The sequence below is a fragment of the Gopherus flavomarginatus genome, chromosome 12 (assembly GCF_025201925.1).
Source record: "Gopherus flavomarginatus isolate rGopFla2 chromosome 12, rGopFla2.mat.asm, whole genome shotgun sequence".
Lineage (NCBI taxonomy): Eukaryota > Metazoa > Chordata > Testudines > Testudinidae > Gopherus > Gopherus flavomarginatus.
Window position 1 is genome coordinate 30083816 of NC_066628.1, and position 17825 is coordinate 30101640.

The 17825-nt window shown below is 50.8% G+C and overlaps 1 protein-coding gene across 3 annotated transcripts in view; it reads right to left on the reverse strand.

Annotated features, from left to right (window-relative positions):
• Positions 1-483: 483 nt before the first annotated feature.
• STX8 (syntaxin 8) overlaps positions 484-17825 on the reverse strand; it is a 183644-nt gene continuing 166302 nt past the window's right edge. For all 3 annotated transcript variants that reach the window (XR_007768734.1, XM_050919446.1, XM_050919445.1), the window contains one exon: positions 484-1579. Coding sequence is in view for 2 of the 3 variants with exons in the window: in XM_050919446.1 (XP_050775403.1) it covers positions 1512-1579 (68 nt within the window). In the remaining variant the exon portion in view is untranslated. The remainder of the gene's footprint in view (positions 1580-17825) is intronic.

Sequence of the window (17825 nt, forward strand, 5' to 3'; positions counted from 1 at the left end):
GTAGCCACAGAGATCAAAGCGCTTTACAAGGAGATTAGTGTCATTATCTCCATTTTACAGACAGGGAGACTGAGGCACAGAACGATTTAAAGGACTTGTGCAAGGTCATGCATCATGCTAGTGGCAAAGCTGGGACTAGGATCCAGGTCTCTTGAATCTCAGCCTAGTGCGTTACACACTAGGTTTGCACTGCTGCTACCCACTGCATTGGTTTGAGGGAGGTAGGGTTTTGATTGTGAGTGCCAAGAATTAAATTCATTTTTACAACTGCACATATTCCATTTTTAAGGAGTAAGACACATGAGTACCAGCTTGGGGCTGAAAAATAAACAAACATTGAAAAATACAAAAGAGACATTGCAAATGAAACTGGAAGTCTAAGGAACCAGTTTCTTTCGCTCCTCAATATCAACAACAAAAGACCTTTAAAATATTAAGATGTTATTGTAAACAATAAAAAACATGGCAACAAAAAGCAGCATGTAAATGGATCAGCTTTTATTCAGTGTTATTATTGATCTATCAGGTCTGACAATTAAGTTGGCACATAACAAAATAATGATTTTGGGGACAGCAATGAGCATTACATTCTTTTTTCATTTTTTTTTTTTAATACTCGTAATATTTTCCTTTGCAGTTTGAACAGTTATGAAAAATGATAAAAAAAGCTGTGCACATCTCTGGTCTTGAGACTAGTCTATTCACTGTATCAGGACTTCTGCAGTTAGTCAGTTGGGGTAAACATACTCCACAGTACAGTTAGCAGAAAGACACTTTCCCCCCTTACGAGCACACGTTGGGCAGAGCTTTCCGCTGTTCTACACCTGGTTGTGTTAAATGTTGGAAAGCTCCACTGTTGTTTGCATTTCGATCTGTGCAGCTCAGCACTGGTAATTCTCTCACAACCGCCAAAGACTGCCTCATACTTATGTTTGTAAGGTGCCCCTGAGTCCCTATATTCTGTTCTACCCTCATCACCAGGCTTTTCAGTCTCAAGCTGTGCCTGCTCTCTGACCCTCCAACTTCATTGAAACTCAGCATCAATTAGCTCCTTACAACACTCACTTCTTTATAAGATGCAAAATCTTGGTTCAAAAGATCATCATTTAGCAAGAGAGGAGGAACTCAACACATATACCACACAAACTATGTAGGAGCAGTATACAGTACATTAAACCCTCAGGATGACTGAACTCTCAACAAAAGGGGCAGATTGCTTGCTTAGAGTCAGTTGCACTGAAGGGTAAATCTCTTAAAAGATGCATCTACGCCAGTTGTGTCCCTCTGAAGTACAAAATCAAGGAAGGAAAAGAGTCCTTTTGAAGTTCAAATGCTCCAAACTAGCCACAGCCCTTTGGCTGTGCATTGCGTGCAGCAACATCTTCATTCTAATACTGAGTTTACTTAACACACAAAATGTGTTTGCAATGGAGTTGTTCGCATCCTCTGATATTGTCCAGCTCTGCTGCTGCTGCTGCTAAGTGGCATCTCTGATGGTTCCCGCACTTGCGTTAGTGTGTTGGCCAGACGGCAACCACAGCAATTGCAATCAGCAACAACACAATCACCACCAACATTCCTGAAACAGACAAAGCAGAATTAAGTTACCGTCTTCATCTCATCGGAAGGATTTTTTTTTTTTAAAAAGGAAACATACTTTTTGAGTCCCCTTACATCACCCTAAACAATAAAGTAGGTTAGAGACTTGGCTGCCCAAAAGTTTTCAATTCTAACTAAAACCAGATCTTTACATGTTATATATGTACAGAAATCGGACTACAAAAATCATTTATGAAAGGGTAGTTTGCTTAAGCTATCAGGACTGACACTGTGTATTTGGTCTCTGGTTCTGTCTCCCCAAGAATAATTCAACTATTCTACAGGTAACTGATTTAACAAGTCACCACACAACTTCAGCCCTGTCCTGAAGAGACTTTTATACACAAGGTTATCACGACACTCTCCAAGCAGCCCCATTCAGTTAGTTAAAAACATTTAGGATTGACGAAGTTTGTAGAATTTACGGAATCATAAATTAATTCTCTCTCTCTCTCAGACATGTGAGGGCTAAAATTTCATAGGAAGATTGCTGCCAGGACCTAAATAGTTTTACTACTATAAGGCAAAATTATTTGCAAAGCAAAAACCACAACAAACCTGTGCAAAACAAATCTGACTTAGGAAAATGAATGGCGATGAACATTTAAAAATAAAATCTGAGTGCACTGTGCCAAACCATGCAGCAAACCTGCTTTGTGCAATATGCTGTACCTTCCTGACAATCTGGGTTTACAAAATGTTATACCAATTTAGTAGTTCAGGTACAAAATTCACTCTTAGCAGGAGGAAAGGGACAAAACTATTCACATATTAAAAAGAAAAAGCCCGCTCTAGGAAAACGACTGACTAGAATTTTGCAAGCCCTCTGCATTTGAGTCTCACAAAGCGCTCTCTCATTCACAATACGGACTGACTGAAAGCAGGAGATAAAAGGACAGTGGTTTTCCCAGACCATGTTTTGTGATATCTTGCTAGATGAAGCTAGTTCTTCTGGAGTACTCTCTAACCTCCAAAACATAAGGGAGATAACCTGCCCCTCTTAGCTGAAATACAAGTTTTACATCTTGCAAATGGAGTGGATCATTGCAAGTTTTGGTAATAAACCCTTCTCTTTCCTAAACAATGACAAGTCCCCTAGCATTCGAACACCTGGCAAAACCTCCTGGATAGCTTCACAATGTCCTATGCATTTCACTCAACAGAACACCACACACTGGCTCCCCCTCAGATTGAACCATCTTTGAATTATTAAAACAGACTTTTTTTTTTTTTTTTAAACATCCGCTCTAAAGTATCCCCTTTAGAGTCGAGTGAACCATATTAGGGCTCAAAGAGTGGAAAAAATGTCCCTTCCATTTGGTCTGCTAACAGATGACTATTACTCAACCACTTACAATATTTACACGTCCAGCTCATAGCAATTAAAAAGGATGTATTAAAATAAACTTATTTTTCCAAAGTGGAAAGGATATTAGACATGGCTCTTCATCAAAAGTGTCATGGTTTCTGTGCAGAAACGGCTTCTATGCCAGTGGGCCATATTTTTTTCCAGTGAAATGTGGTTGCCACCAACTTTATTTTTTATCTGAATTTAGAACTGGTACCACTTGCCCAGTCTGACCTTGTCAATGTCTCATAGCACTAGACATGCATTTGGCACTTCCTAGTAAAGCTGTTTGTTAAATTACCCCGCCAGACAAGCCAATGTTAGCCTGCTTCCCCTGTGATAAACAAATCAACCATTGTAGAGTGTCAGACATGTTTAATTTGGCCTAATACTTGTTCTTAACCATCAGCTCTTATTCTAACTGGGAAACTCCTGGAATAATCATAAATCTCAGGGTAGATAACAGAGCTGTTGGAGCTGCATGGAAAATCATTCTGACCAAGAATTTCAAAGGCGCCTATGGGTGTTGGGCCCCATAACACCCACTGATGTTTAAAGGGGGTGTGAACCTAACTTCCTTAAGCACCTCTGAAAACACCTGCTACTACTGCTTATCTGTACCCGAAGTCAAGAACCTTCTCCCCCTCATTTTTATTTACACAGCAACCAATGACCATGTGATGGAGCACTGCCATTTCACGGGGGAATAAGCCACAGGGCCAGAGGAGGTTTTAGTTAACAATCCTGTTACCATACACACTGACTACCATAGAAGAGGAAAAATGAAAGCAAGAGATCCGTGCAGAGTAACTTGCACACAAAACCCTTCCCAACAATTTCTGCACGGTGTCTGCTAACTTTGAAGTGGAATTGTTTCACGAAATTTATTTGCCATTCCCCATCCCTCCCCAAATGACTTGTGGTAAGAACGGATAGCCCCGTTGGTCACATACAGCACGATGAGAAAAAACTGGCTGAAGTGCCGGCTGAGTACTCAGGTGACACGTGACTCTTACCTCTTCTGTACATGACATGTAAGCCCCCCACCTCTCCCAACACTAGCTGACACCAGCATTTGGAGGAAGAGCAGCTGTTGAGAGTTAAACCCACACAACACTAAGGAGAAATCAGTAGGAAGAGAGAAATGATTCACAGATCCTCTCTCCCTGCGCAACATCCCCCATGATCAAGAGCATCTGCCTTCAAATTGTAAGCTGATCTGCAGTGTTGGGGTCCTCTGGGCCTTCTCAATGCTATTGGAAACTCCAAAGAGCCAGGATGGCAAACTATGCACGGTGCCCCAGCCTTCTTGCTCACCATTGCCATGATGAACTATCCATGTGTGACCTTCAGCCTTGATTATTGCAACTCACATCAAATAATGGAGCCACATGCCATGAAAAAAAGCTCCAGCAGCACAAAACATTCCAGCCTGTCAATTTAGCTACACAGGTTGTCACTGACACATCGCCCTGGTGCTCTGCCCTATGCACAGCTGCCCACTTAATAGAGAACCTTGCTATAGTCAACGCCCTCTCGCAGCGTTAGCTCTACTGTGTTAGAGCCTGTGTTTGTGCTGCAGCTTTAAGCAGCTTTCTGCCCTGGCCTCCATGTTCAGGAAACGAGCACACAGTTTTAAGCGAAAAACATTTCCTGTAAAGTTACCGTTTGATGCTAGGCAAATTTTGTGGTCAGCCACTTCCAGGAAACACCCCCCCCCCCGCCCCTGAAGGTGGTAACGAGGCACCTGCAAGTCTCCTAATTAGGAGAAACCTAGCCGAAAAATTGAACACGTCATTACCTTTATAAATTGTCCGGTGCATATAGAGTGGACAGGGAGAAACGAAAAAAGCTGGACCTTGTAACCGAGCCTGATCACCTCGAGGTCTCCCTCAGGCGCGAGTTTTAAAGGAGCCTACCCGATTACCGGTGATGATGAAACTTTCGTGGTTTGTGTGTGTGAGTATGCCTGGGTACTGATTTTGCTACTTTTGTTGCTAACTGAGTCTGTATTGTGTTGTAAGCCGGAGTCTCACGGCAAGCTGTAGTTGTCTTATTGCATTTTGCTTTTATTTAGAAGAGTTATTGCATTTATGGTTAATAATAGCACCAATACCACCCTTACTAACCCCTGGAAGGACCTGAATAACTACTGGGACCTAGAGAAGTACCAGGGTCAGCTTCTGTTTGTAACTGCAGTATTTTTATTATTTGTTCTGGTATTATATTGTAAGCCCAAGTTGTAACTAGTATTGAGTTGTTCCTTATCCTCACCTGTGACCCATTCAATAAACCCTCAATTTTTAACCCCACGACTGATTGTTTGCGTTATCCCCATTGCTACCTTCGGGGCACTTGTCACCCCCCCCAAGGGCATCCAGTGATCGAACCTCCGCCCTATCCCAACGCTCATTACCCAGTAGATAACGGGCACCTTGTGACCATATTGGCGGAGCGAGGGGCGAGAGTAATCAGTAATCAACATACCGACCTAAGAGATCAGCTCTCCCTCCATAACCATCATCTCCCATGACAGCAGTGCATCACTGAAGCCATTAGCCTGTCAACATACCAAGTTTCATAAGGGCAGGAGACAGGTGTCACGGAGTGTGGGGGAGTCCGGCCCTGCACCCCTCTTCCTGGGACCCACAGTGACTCTCGGCCAGCCAGTACAACAGAAGGTTTATTGGACAACAGGAACACAGGTTACAGCAGAGCTTGCAGGCACAGTCAGGACCCCTCCACCGAGTCCTTCTGGGCTTTCAGGGTGCTTGGATCCTAGCTAGGATACCCTGAATTCCGCCCACACAGCCCCAAGCCCAAACTCCAACTGCTTCCCTCCTGCCACTCCCTTCCTTTGTCCCCTTCCCGGGCAAAGGTGTTGACCTTTCCCCTCCCTTACCTAGCTCAGGTTACAGGCTCTGGCATCGTCCATCTCCTAAAGTCCTCCCCTGCTCTCCCACTCCCCACACAGACAGTCCCTACTGCATCACATCTCTCCCCCCTTCGAGACTGAACTGAGCGGGGTCACTCTGCCCAGTGACCTGGGGAAGTTCAGGGTCCCCTCTCCGGGACAACGCATCCGCTGTCAGGTTGGCACTTCCCTTCACATGGACCACGTCCATGTCATAGTCCTGCAGGAGCAGGCTCCACCTCAGGAGCTTGGCGTTGGCTCCTTTCATCTGGTGCAACCAGGTCAAGGGAGAGTGGTCGGTGTACACGGTGAAGTGTCGCCCAAAGAGATATGGCTCTAGCTTCTTAAGGGCCCACACCATGGCCAGGCATTCCTTCTCGATGGCCGCGTAGCTTTGTTCCCGGGGTAGCAGCTTCTTACTCAGGTACACGATAGGGTGTCTCTCCCCCTTTTCATCCTCCTGCATTAACACCGCCCCCAGTCCCGTGTCTGAGGCATCGGTGAACACCATAAAGGGTTTGTCAAAATCTGGGTTTGCCAGAACTGGGTCGCTAACCAGAGCCTCCTTCAGCGCCCGGAAAGCCTCCTGGCACTGCTCAGTCCAGATCACCTTGTCTGGCTTCCCCTTTTTGCACAGTTCAGTGATGGGGCCGGCTATGGCACTGAAGTGGGGCACGAACCTTCGATAGTACCCCGCCATCCCAATAAAGGCCTGGACCTGCTTTTTGGTTTGGGGAGCAGGCCAGTCTCTGATCACCTCCACCTTGGCTGGTTCCGGCTTCAGGCAGCCGCTCCCCACCCGGTAAACCAAAAACCCGGAACCGGGAGCATCCATAGGTGGTATGTTGCCAACCCCCCTTTCCTGGGAATGTAGCCCCTCCTCCGATTGGGTTTTTACCCAGTCCACCCTCTGCGGGTTGGGTCTGCTTGGTCTGTCCCTGAGCTTGGGGCACTGGGCCCGTATGTGACCTTGTCCCACAGCGATAGCAGCCCATATCTCGTGGGTCCCCTTGAGTGGGTCGGAGGGACCTGCCGCTGGATGTTCCCCTTTTGGGGGGGTTCTCCATAGGCCCCCTTTGGGAGGTCCCATGTTGACTCTCTCTCTGCGTTGAGGCAGGCCTGCTCCTTCGAGACTCCTCCCTGCCATCCCCTGCCCGACTGTCCACAAATTGGTCGGCCAGCTGGCCTGCATGCTGCGGGTTCTCCGGCTTCTGGTCCATCAACCACAGCCTCAGGTCGGACGGGCACTGCTCGTACAGGTGCTCCAGTATGAATAGGTCAAGCAGGTCCTCTTTAGTTTGGGCCCCAGCTGTCCACTTGCGGGCATAGCCCTGCGCCCGGTTGACCAGTTGTAGGTATGTGACCTCACGGGTTTTACGCTGGCTCCGGAACTTTTTCCAGTACATCTCAGGAGTCAGCCCAAACTCGCGGAGCAGGGCCTGTTTGAACAGTTCGTAGTCCCCTGCCTCCGCCCCTTTCAGTCGGCTGTACACCTCCACGGCTGTGGAGTCCAGTAAGGGGGTGAGAACTGCGATCCTGTCTGCAGGGTCAACCCTGTGCAGCTCGCAGGCATTCTCAAAGGCCGTCAGGAAGGTATCTATGTCCTCCCCCTCCTTACGCCGGGGCAGCAAGTGCTTATCAAAGCTCTTTGTAGGCTTGGGTCCCCCCTCACTCACCGCAGCTGGAGCCTCACTGCTCCTCAGCCGGGCCAGGTCCAGCTCATGTTTACGCTGTTTCTCCTTCTCCTCCCACTCACGCTGGCGCTGGTTCTCCTCATGTTTACGCTGGTTCTCCTCATGTTTACGCTGGTTCTCCTCATGTTTACGCTGGTTCTCCTCATGTTCACGCTGTTTCGCCTTCTCCTCCAGCTCTCGCCTCTTTAACTCGAGCTCCTCCCGTCTCAGCTCCCTTTCATATTCCAGCCGCATCCGCTCCACGGATGCCGAGCGTTGCCGGGAGGATCCCCTGCTGGGGGGTGGGCTTCGCCGGGCAGATCCCCTGCTGGCCGGGGGTGTCACGGTGCCCTCGGTATACACTGGGCTCCTCCCCGCCCTTCCTCTACGCCTAGGAAGGGGGGGTCTCGGGAAGCCCTCGTCCGCCGGCTGACCACTCCCAGCGGGGACAGACACTGGTGCCTGCGCTGCATCTGCTCGGCTGCTTCCCTCAGAGACAGGGCTCCGTTCATTCATGCGGTCTCCCTGCTCCAGCTGTGCAATCAGCTGGTCCTTGCTGAGCCTCCCTGGGTGCAGCCCCCTCTGCTTGCACAGCTCCACCAGGTCACACTTGCGCCGCTTGGCATACATCTTCCTGCTGACCACTCACAGGCCGGGGTGCTCGCCGCTCCCCACGGTTTCCAGGGGGACCCCTAGTGCACCAGCCCTTCTTGAGGTCACCACCTCTCTGCCAGGGTCGAGCTGCAGACTCCTCCGCCCCTGGGACCGCTCGCTGCAATCCCCCGGGGGACCCTGTTACTGCAAAGTCCTTCTCACTGGGCACACACTCCCAGGGGTTAACCACCCCTTCGTTTTACTGCTCCCCAGTCACTTACTGCAGGAAGCGCCGTCCACTGGGTGCAGTATCTCCCGCCGCTGCCACCAGTTGTCACGGAGTGTGGGGGAGTCCTCCCCTGCTCTCCCACTCCCCACACAGACAGTCCCTACTGCATCACAACAGGCATAAGTGGGAGCTGGACTTACCCTATGGAATTAATCTCTGGAAGGTGAAGAGAGCAGCCCTGGGCCTCACTGTGTACAGAACTAAACACAAAACTCTTCTCTTCTACTCGCCTTTCCCTCAGTAAATTCCTCTCCCCAACACACACCCCTCCCCAACAACACTGCAGGGCTGAGTCTCAGCTAGCAAGATGAGTCCACTGGAGCTATGCAGACTTGCACCAGGTGAGGCTCTGGCTCGTAATCATGGAACTTGCTCCCTAAGAAGGAAGAGAGAGATTGATGTTTGTTATTTGCGATTCTGGAGAGGCACTGAGGACTTGTCTACACTGTGCATTAGTCTGTACTACAGGAGTGTAAAACCTAGCGTGCACTAAGGTGTCATGCGCTAACTGTACCCTGTTGGCACGCGTTCCAAGTTCCCTAGTGCACGTTAATGCAGATATTCCAGTGATGGATGCTAAAACATGAGCACAGATAGGTAGTGAGAGATTTGTTTTTCCTTTATTAAAGGAAAAAGAATGGTGCATTTAACCAAACCAATTCACTTGGAAACTTGTACTTTGACCATTAAACTTTCAAAGACATCAGATGACATTTAGAATTATGATTGAGTTCAAACGTGGTTAAAATGTGTCTCAATTTTTAAATGTTACTGTACATTTTGGGGTGTTTCTCTCCGATGGCATGGTTAGGAGTGAACAATGCTGCTGGAATTGGGAAGAAATAAGGCATGTGATAACAGATGTTTTTGCGCTGCAGGAAAAAAGTTTAGAGGGTGAAAATCTTCAGTGCAGTTTTGATGTAACTGAATTCAGAGGTTTTAGCAATTAAGACACAACTGAGATTGATTTCTTGTAAAATACTCTACAGGTGTGTGTTTGTAATGATACAAACTAAAATTAATTGGGCATAACTATTCTGTGACAACTCCCAAGAAAATCTGTTTATCAACAGATTTATTATACAGCAGGATTTCAGGAAAGTAGAGGATTAATCAAAAGGTTGCTAACATGCAATAGGAGAATGACCGGGAGATTTAAAAGAAAGTGAAATACAGTAGCAGCAGCATTGCATGGTAAAAAATACAAAACTAAGTTTTGCTCCTTGAAGGAAACTGGCATACATGAAGTTAGGCGTTTCATTTGGAAACACAAAAGTAAGCAGCAGATGACCACACGTGATGTGCATCATCAACAAATACTTTTAAGCCTATATGGAGTAGACAAGTACAAGGATATGGATTTATAAAGTTGTTTTGTACCCATTAAATTGCAAAATGTGTGACATGCTTTCACAAATAATCTCACTGACATGATTTGACAGTAATCATGCACTCTAGATTCTCTGCCTGTTGGGCTTTTCTTGCTTCAGGACTGTGAAGTGTAAACATCCCATCACTAAGGAACATCTCAAAGAAAGTTCACAGGGAACAAACTCAGTGATGAGGTAAGCGGGACTTACAGAGAATGGAAGAAACAACAGATGCATGTGTGAATCGTATGGGAAATGTTGATGCAGACCTTCGTTTAACAAGCTTACAAAGAGGAGAAGGTGAGAAAAGCAAGTAGTAATCTGCATATAATCAATGGAACAAATCAGCAAACATGAACCACTGGAGAATGGCCAACTCTTTTGTAGTTCCTTACTCTGACGAATTTGGAATATGGATGCTGCTGAAGGACAGCCAATCCTGGAGACGTAGGGAATCCAGAATGCTCTCTCTCAACAGGCCCTCTGTCTAAATCTCACAGACATTAGCAAGGAAATGCTACGCTAAAGGCTAAGCTTTTGAATCTCCACCAAAACAGGAACTCTAGTTGTATTTTGGACAGCGCACAAACTGGATCCACCAGGATGCTCACCCATCCAAGAGTGGCAAGGATAAACTGAATAATATATTTGCTGAATATCGGGGGAGCTAGCGGGTTCACAGATACTAACAGACCATAACCTCCGGGCTGTGCGCTGATAACTCTTTGCTAGTATGCCAGGCACAGCTACAGAAAACACCAGTCTGTCCTTCCTTCATTAGTGACTGAACCACTGGGTCCTTCTCCCCACCCCTTACTACTCCACCCTAGCGAGTGACGATCCCCTTTGCCCTTGGGAAACATACCCACTTCCCGCACACAAGCCCAGAGCAGGTGAAGGTTTGCTCAGTAACCCCTCTCTTCCCCACTTGGATCAGCTGGTAGATGCTATAAAGATAGTAAGTGGGGGGATGGGAAACTGGAGGCAACTGTGATTCATTCTGGTATGGTTTACCATTAGGATAATCTTGCATTGATATACTGTCTTTGACCTAATACACTTGGAGGGATATACAACCAATACATACAAGTCACTTTTGTCACGGAGTGTGGGGGAGTCCGGCCCTGCACCCCTCTTCCTGGGACCCACAGTGACTCTTAGCCAGCCAGTAAAACAGAAGGTTTATTGGACAACAGGAACACAGGTTACAGCAGAGCTTGCAGGCACAGTCAGGACCCCTCCACCGAGTCCTTCTGGGCTTTCAGGGTGCTTGGATCCTAGCTAGGATACCCTGAATTCCGCCCACACAGGCCCAAGCCCAAACTCAAACTGCCTCACTCCTGCCACTCCCTTCCTTTGTCCCCTTCCCGGGGAAAGGTGTTGACCTTTCCCCTCCCTTACCTAGCTCAGGTTACAGGCCCTGGCATCGTCCATCCCCTTAAGTCCTCCCCTGCTCTCCCGCTCCCCACACAGACAGTCCCTACTGCATCACATCTCTCCCCCCTTCGAGACTGAACTGAGCGGGGTCACTCTGCCCAGTGACCTGGGGAAGTTCAGGGTCCCCTCTCCGGGACAACGCATCCGCTGTCAGGTTGGCACTTCCCTTCACATGGACCACGTCCATGTCATAGTCCTGCAGGAGCAGGCTCCACCTCAGGAGCTTGGCGTTGGCTCCTTTCATCTGGTGCAGCCAGGTCAGGGGAGAGTGGTCGGTGTACACGGTGAAGTGTCGCCCAAAGAGATATGGCTCTAGCTTCTTAAGGGCCCACACCATGGCCAGGCATTCCTTCTCAATGGCCGCGTAGCTTTGTTCCCGGGGTAGCAGCTTTTTACTCAGGTACACGATGGGGTGTCTCTCCCCCTTTTCATCCTCCTGCATTAACACCGCCCCCAGTCCCGTGTCTGAGGCATCGGTGAACACCATAAAGGGTTTGTCAAAATCTGGGTTTGCCAGAACTGGGTCGCTAACCAGAGCCTCCTTCAGCGCCCGGAAAGCCTCCTGGCACTGCTCAGTCCAGATCACCTTGTCTGGCTTCCCCTTTTTGCACAGTTCAGTGATGGGGCCGGCTATGGCACTGAAGTGGGGCACAAACCTTCGATAGTACCCCGCCATCCCAATAAAGGCCTGGACCTGCTTTTTGGTTTGGGGAGCAGGCCAGTCTCTGATCACCTCCACCTTGGCTGGTTCCGGCTTCAGGCAGCCGCTCCCCACCCGATGGCCCAGGTAAGATACTTCAGCCATCCCCACCTTGCACTTCTCAGCCTTTACTGTTAACCCAGCCTTTCGGAGTCGGTCCAGGACTTGTTTAACCTGGGACACGTGGTCCTCCCAGGTCTGGCTGAAGACGCAGATGTCGTCAATATACGCCACGGCAAAACTCTCCATCCCCCTCAGTAGCTGATCCACCAGGCGTTGGAAGGTGGCCGGCGCTCCCTTGAGGCCGAAGGGCAGGGTCAAAAACTCATAGAGCCCCAGAGGGGTGATAAAGGCCGATTTCAGCCTGGCATCTGCGTCCAGCGGCACTTGCCAGTAGCCTTTGGTAAGATCCATAGTGGTGAGGTACCGAGCACCTCCCAGCTTGTCTAGGAGCTCGTCAGGCCTGGGCATAGGGTAGGCATCAGATACGGTGATGGCATTGAGCTTTCGATAGTCCACACAGAACCGGATTGACCCATCCTTCTTGGGAACCAGCACTACTGGCGAGGCCCAAGGGCTGGAAGACGGCTGGATCACCCCCAAAGCCAGCATGTCCCTGACCTCTCTTTCAAGATCCTGGGCAGTTTTACCAGTGACCCAAAAAGGGGAGCATCTTATAGGGGGATGTGACCCGGTCTCCACCCAGTGGACAGTCAAATTAGTGCGTCCAGGCTGGTTGGAAAACAGCTGTCGGTATAGATGCAGCACCTCTCTGATCTCAGCATGCTGGCCCGGGGTCAGCTGATCAGAGAGGGGAATCGCCTCCAGGGGGGAACCAGCTTTTGTCCCAGGGAATAGATCTACTAAGGGGTCATCTCCCTGCCCCTCCCAATGTCCACACACGGCCAACACCACATTCCCCCTGTCATAGTATGGTTTCATCATGTTCACATGGTACACCCGACGGTGATGTGCCCGGTTTGACAGCTCCACCACATAGTTTACCTCATTCAGTTGCTTGATAACCTTGAAGGGGCCTTCCCAGGCGGCCTGGAGTTTGTTTCTCCTCACGGGGATGAGGACCATCACCTGATCTCCGGTAGCGAAGGCACGGGCCCGTGCCGTGCGGTCATACCAGACCTTCTGCCTCCTCTGGGCTCGGGCCAGATTCTCCCTGGCCAGGCCCATGAGCTCGGCCAGTCTTTCCCGAAAGGTCAGGACATACTCCACCACTGACTCTCCCTCGGGAGAGGCCTTCCCCTCCCATTCGTCCCTCATCAGGTCTAGGGGCCCCCTTACCCGCCTTCCATACAACAGTTCGAAAGGTGAAAACCCGGTAGATTCCTGGGGCACCTCCCTGTACGCGAACAGCAGGTGAGGTAAGTACTTGTCCCAGTCCTGCGGGTGCTGGTTCATAAATGTTTTTAGCATCATCTTCAGCGTCCCGTTGAACCTTTCTACCAGCCCGTTGGACTGGGGGTGATATGCTGAGGCCCAGTTGTGCTGGACCCCACATTTCTGCCATAAGGACCGGAGCAGGGCCGACATGAAGTTGGACCCCTGGTCCGTTAAGACCTCCTTGGGGAACCCCACCCGGCTGAAAATTGTCAGCAGCGCATCTGCCACTGTGTCGGCTTCGATAGAGGACAAGGCCACCGCCTCGGGGTAGCGAGTGGCAAAATCCACCACCACCAGGATGTATTTCTTCCCTGACCGGGTCATCTTGCTGAGGGGTCCCACTATGTCCATGGCCACCTTCTGGAAAGGTTCTTCTATGATGGGTAAAGGCCTCAAAGCCGCTTTCCCCTTGTCCCGGGCCTTCCCCACCCTCTGGCAGGGGTCACAGGATTGGCAGTACTGTCGGACATGGGTAAAGACCCCAGGCCAGTAAAAGTTCTGTAGCAGCCTCTGCCTGGTGCGTCGGATTCCTTGGTGCCCTGCGAGAGGGATGTCATGGGCCAGGTACAGCAGCTTGTGACGAAACTTCTGGGGAACCACCAGCTGCCTCCTGATCCCCCATGACTCTACTTCCCCTGGGGGAGCCCATTCTCGGTACAGGAAACCCTTCTCCCACAGGAACCTCTCCTTGCAACCTCTCCTCATGGTCTGTACCACACTAAGGTCAGCCCGGTCCCGGTGCTTCCGCAAGGAGGGATCTTTCTGCAACTCGGCCTGGAACTCAGCAGCTGGGACAGGGATGGGGACCGGCTCTCTCCTGCTGGCTGGGTCTGAGGCCGCAGCCTCTCTGCACTGTGCCCCTGGGCGTTCCCCGCTCCCTGGGTTAGGGTCCTGCACCTCGGGTCGAGTACCTTCCCCGTTGTCAGGGTGCAGTGCCCTTTGCCGACTCTGACTACGAGTCACGACCAGGGCACTCTGGGTGTTACTAGGCCAGTCCTCGAGGTCCCCTCCCATTAACACGTCAGTGGGCAAATATCGGTGTACCCCCACATCCTTGGGGCCCTGCTTGGCCCCCCACTTCAGGTGTACCCTTGCCACAGGCACCTTGAATGGGGTCCCGCCCACGCCCATCAGGGTCAGGTAGGTGTCGGGCACCATCCGATCTGAGGCCACCACATCGGGCCGGGCCAGCGTCACCTCTGCGCCCGTGTCCCAGTACCCAGTGACCTTCCTCCCATCTACCTCCAGGGGAACAATGCACTCCTTCCGGAGGGGCAGCCCCGCGCCCACCCGGTAAACCACAAACCCGGAGCCTGGCGCATCCACAGGTGGTACGTTGCCAGCCCCCCTTTCCTGGGAACGTAGCCCCTCCTCCGATTGGGTTTTTACCCAGTCCACCCTCTGCGGGTTGGGTCTGCTTGGTCTGTCCCTGAGCTTGGGGCACTGGGCCCGTATGTGACCTCGTTGGCCACAGCGATAGCAGCCCATGTCTCGTGGGTCCCCTTGAGTGAGTCGGAGGGACCTGCCGCTGGATGTTCCCCTTTTGAGGGGGTTCTCCATAGGACCCCGCTGGGAGGTCCCATGATGACTCTCTCTCTGCGTTGAGGCAGGCTTGCTCCTTCGAGACTCCTCCCTGCCATCCCCTGCCCAACTGTCCACAAATTGGTCGGCCAGCTGGCCTGCGTGCTGTGGGTTCTCCGGCTTCTGGTCCATCAACCACAGCCTCAAGTCGGACTGGCACTGCTCGTACAGGTGCTCCAGTATGAATAGGTCAAGCAGGTCCTCTTTAGTTTGGGCCCCAGCTGTCCACTTGCGGGCATACCCCTGCGCCCGGTTGACCAGTTGTAGGTATGTGACCTCACGGGTTTTACGCTGGCTCCGGAACTTTTTCCGGTACATCTCAGGAGTCAGCCCAAACTCGCGGAGCAGGGCCTGTTTGAACAGTTCGTAGTCCCCTGCCTCCGCCCCTTTCAGTCGGCTGTACACCTCCACGGCTGTGGAGTCCAGTAAGGGGGTGAGAACTGCGATCCTGTCTGCAGGGTCAACCCTGTGCAGCTCGCAGGCATTCTCAAAGGCCGTCAGGAAGGTATCTATGTCCTCCCCCTCCTTACGCCGGGGCAGCAAGTGCTTATCAAAGCTCTTTGTAGGCTTGGGTCCCCCCTCACTCACTGCAGCCGGGGCCCCACTGCTCGTCAGCTGGGCCAGGTCCAGCTCATGTTTACGCTGTTTCTCCTTCTCCTCCCGCTCATGTTTACGCTGTTTCTCCTTCTCCTCCCGCTCATGTTCACGCTGTTTCGCCTTCTCCTCCAGCTTTTGCCTCTTTAACTCGAGCTTCTCCCTTTCATATTCCAGCCGCGTCCGCTCCACGGATGCCGAGCATTGCCGGGAGGATCCCCTGCTGGGGGGTGAGCTTCGCCGTGAGGCTCCCCTGCTGGCCGGGGGTGTCACGGTGCCCTCGGTATACACTGGGCTCCTCCCCGCCCTTCCCCTAGGCCTAGGAAGGGGGGGTCTCGGGAAGCCCTCGTCCGCCGCCTGACCACTCCCAGCGGGGACAGACACTGGTGCCTGCGCTGCATCTGCCCGGCTGCTTCCCTCAGAGACAGGGCTCCGTTCATTCATGCGGTCTCCCTGCTCCAGCTGGGCAATCAGCTGGTCCTTGCTGAGCCTCCCTGGGTGCAGCCCCCTCTGCTTACACAGTTCCACCAGGTCACACTTGCGCCGCTTGGCATACATCTTCCTGCTGGGCACTCACAGGCAGGGGTGTTCGCCGCTCCCCACGGTTTCCAGGGGGACCCCTAGTGCACCAGCCCTTCTTGAGGTCACCACCTCTCTGCCAGGGTCGAGCTGCAGACTCCTCCGCCCCTGGGACCGCTCGCTGCAATCCCCCGGGGGACCCTGTTACTGCAAAGTCCTTCTCACTGGGCACACACTCCCAGGGGCTAATCACCCCTTCGTTTTACTGCTCCCCAGCCACTTACTGCAGGAAGCGCCGTCCACGGGGTGCAGTATATCCCGCCGCTGCCACCAGTTGTCACGGAGTGTGGGGGAGTCCGGCCCTGCACCCCTCTTCCTGGGACCCACAGTGACTCTTAGCCAGCCAGTAAAACAGAAGGTTTATTGGACAACAGGAACACAGGTTACAGCAGAGCTTGCAGGCACAGTCAGGACCCCTCCACCGAGTCCTTCTGGGCTTTCAGGGTGCTTCGATCCTAGCTAGGATACCCTGAATTCCGCCCACACAGCCCCAAGCCCAAACTCAAACTGCCTCACTCCTGCCACTCCCTTCCTTTGTCCCCTTCCCGGGGAAAGGTGTTGACCTTTCCCCTCCCTTACCTAGCTCAGGTTACAGGCCCTGGCATCGTCCATCCCCTAAAGTCCTCCCCTGCTCTCCCGCTCCCCACACAGACAGTCCCTACTGCATCACAACTTCATCCACCACTGAAATGCAGCCAGCTCTGGGATGACACTAGGCAGCTGTTTAACACACACAAGCACCACAAAAAGGATCTACAAGGAGGCTAATATCTGTTCCATCTGAAATTGCAGGAGGAATTTCAAGAAGGCCTGAGATGGGATTTAGCGAGACATTTTAACATTCTACTTGTATGTAGACCTGATTGAAATGAAAATGTTTCATAATTGTTTCAATAATGAGTGTAATAAAAATTTCAAAATAATTTTTAAAAACTGAAAAAAAGCCATGTTAAAATGGGTCCTTTTGGAACACTTTAATATGGAAACAACCTCAACATGTTTTGTGAAAATAGTTTTTTGTTTTTTGGACCAGCTCTACCCCTGACTATGATGAGATATTGACAAGCAGCAATCAGGGCTGTCCATCTTTTTCAGAGGAGCAAACCCTTAGCAGTACAGAGCCTCCTGCTGATCCAGCACCAATGACAAAGGGTGAGAGACACTGAGTGAAACCTCAACACTGCTTCTGAAGAGTCCCATTCCTGGACACACTTTGGTTAGCTTGTGAGAGCTCATGTCCTGAGCTGAAAAGTGGCCCAGGCTGCAGGTACTGTTTGTACATGTAACTTTACAACATCCACGCAAGAGTTTCAGATATGCTGGAAAGATAAGTAAAGAAATACCTGTTGGAGAGCGGAATGAGACCTTACAATTCTTTTTCCCATTTATAACCTAATCAGGATTTAGCGCTACCCTCCCTCTACAGAGGGGTTTACAATGTCATTTACTGAATAAGACAATCTGCCTTAAAAATGATAATGAACCACAGTAGTTTCACCTGCAAATGCCTACTGCCAGCCTGAGCCATACCCTGCATTTGCCATCACTCGTCAAGAATCGCTGTTACTCCCGCTGCCTTTTGGAATGGAAGCTATGGGAGCACCTGAGGCTCATCATTTCTTTAGCATATTACTAATTTTGAATGGTAAGGATGGTCTAAACTTAGTAGCAGTGTCTGCACAAGAGCACAACTTGATGAAAAGACAGCTCTTCACATCGGCCATATAACAAGCACCCAATTCTTGCTTG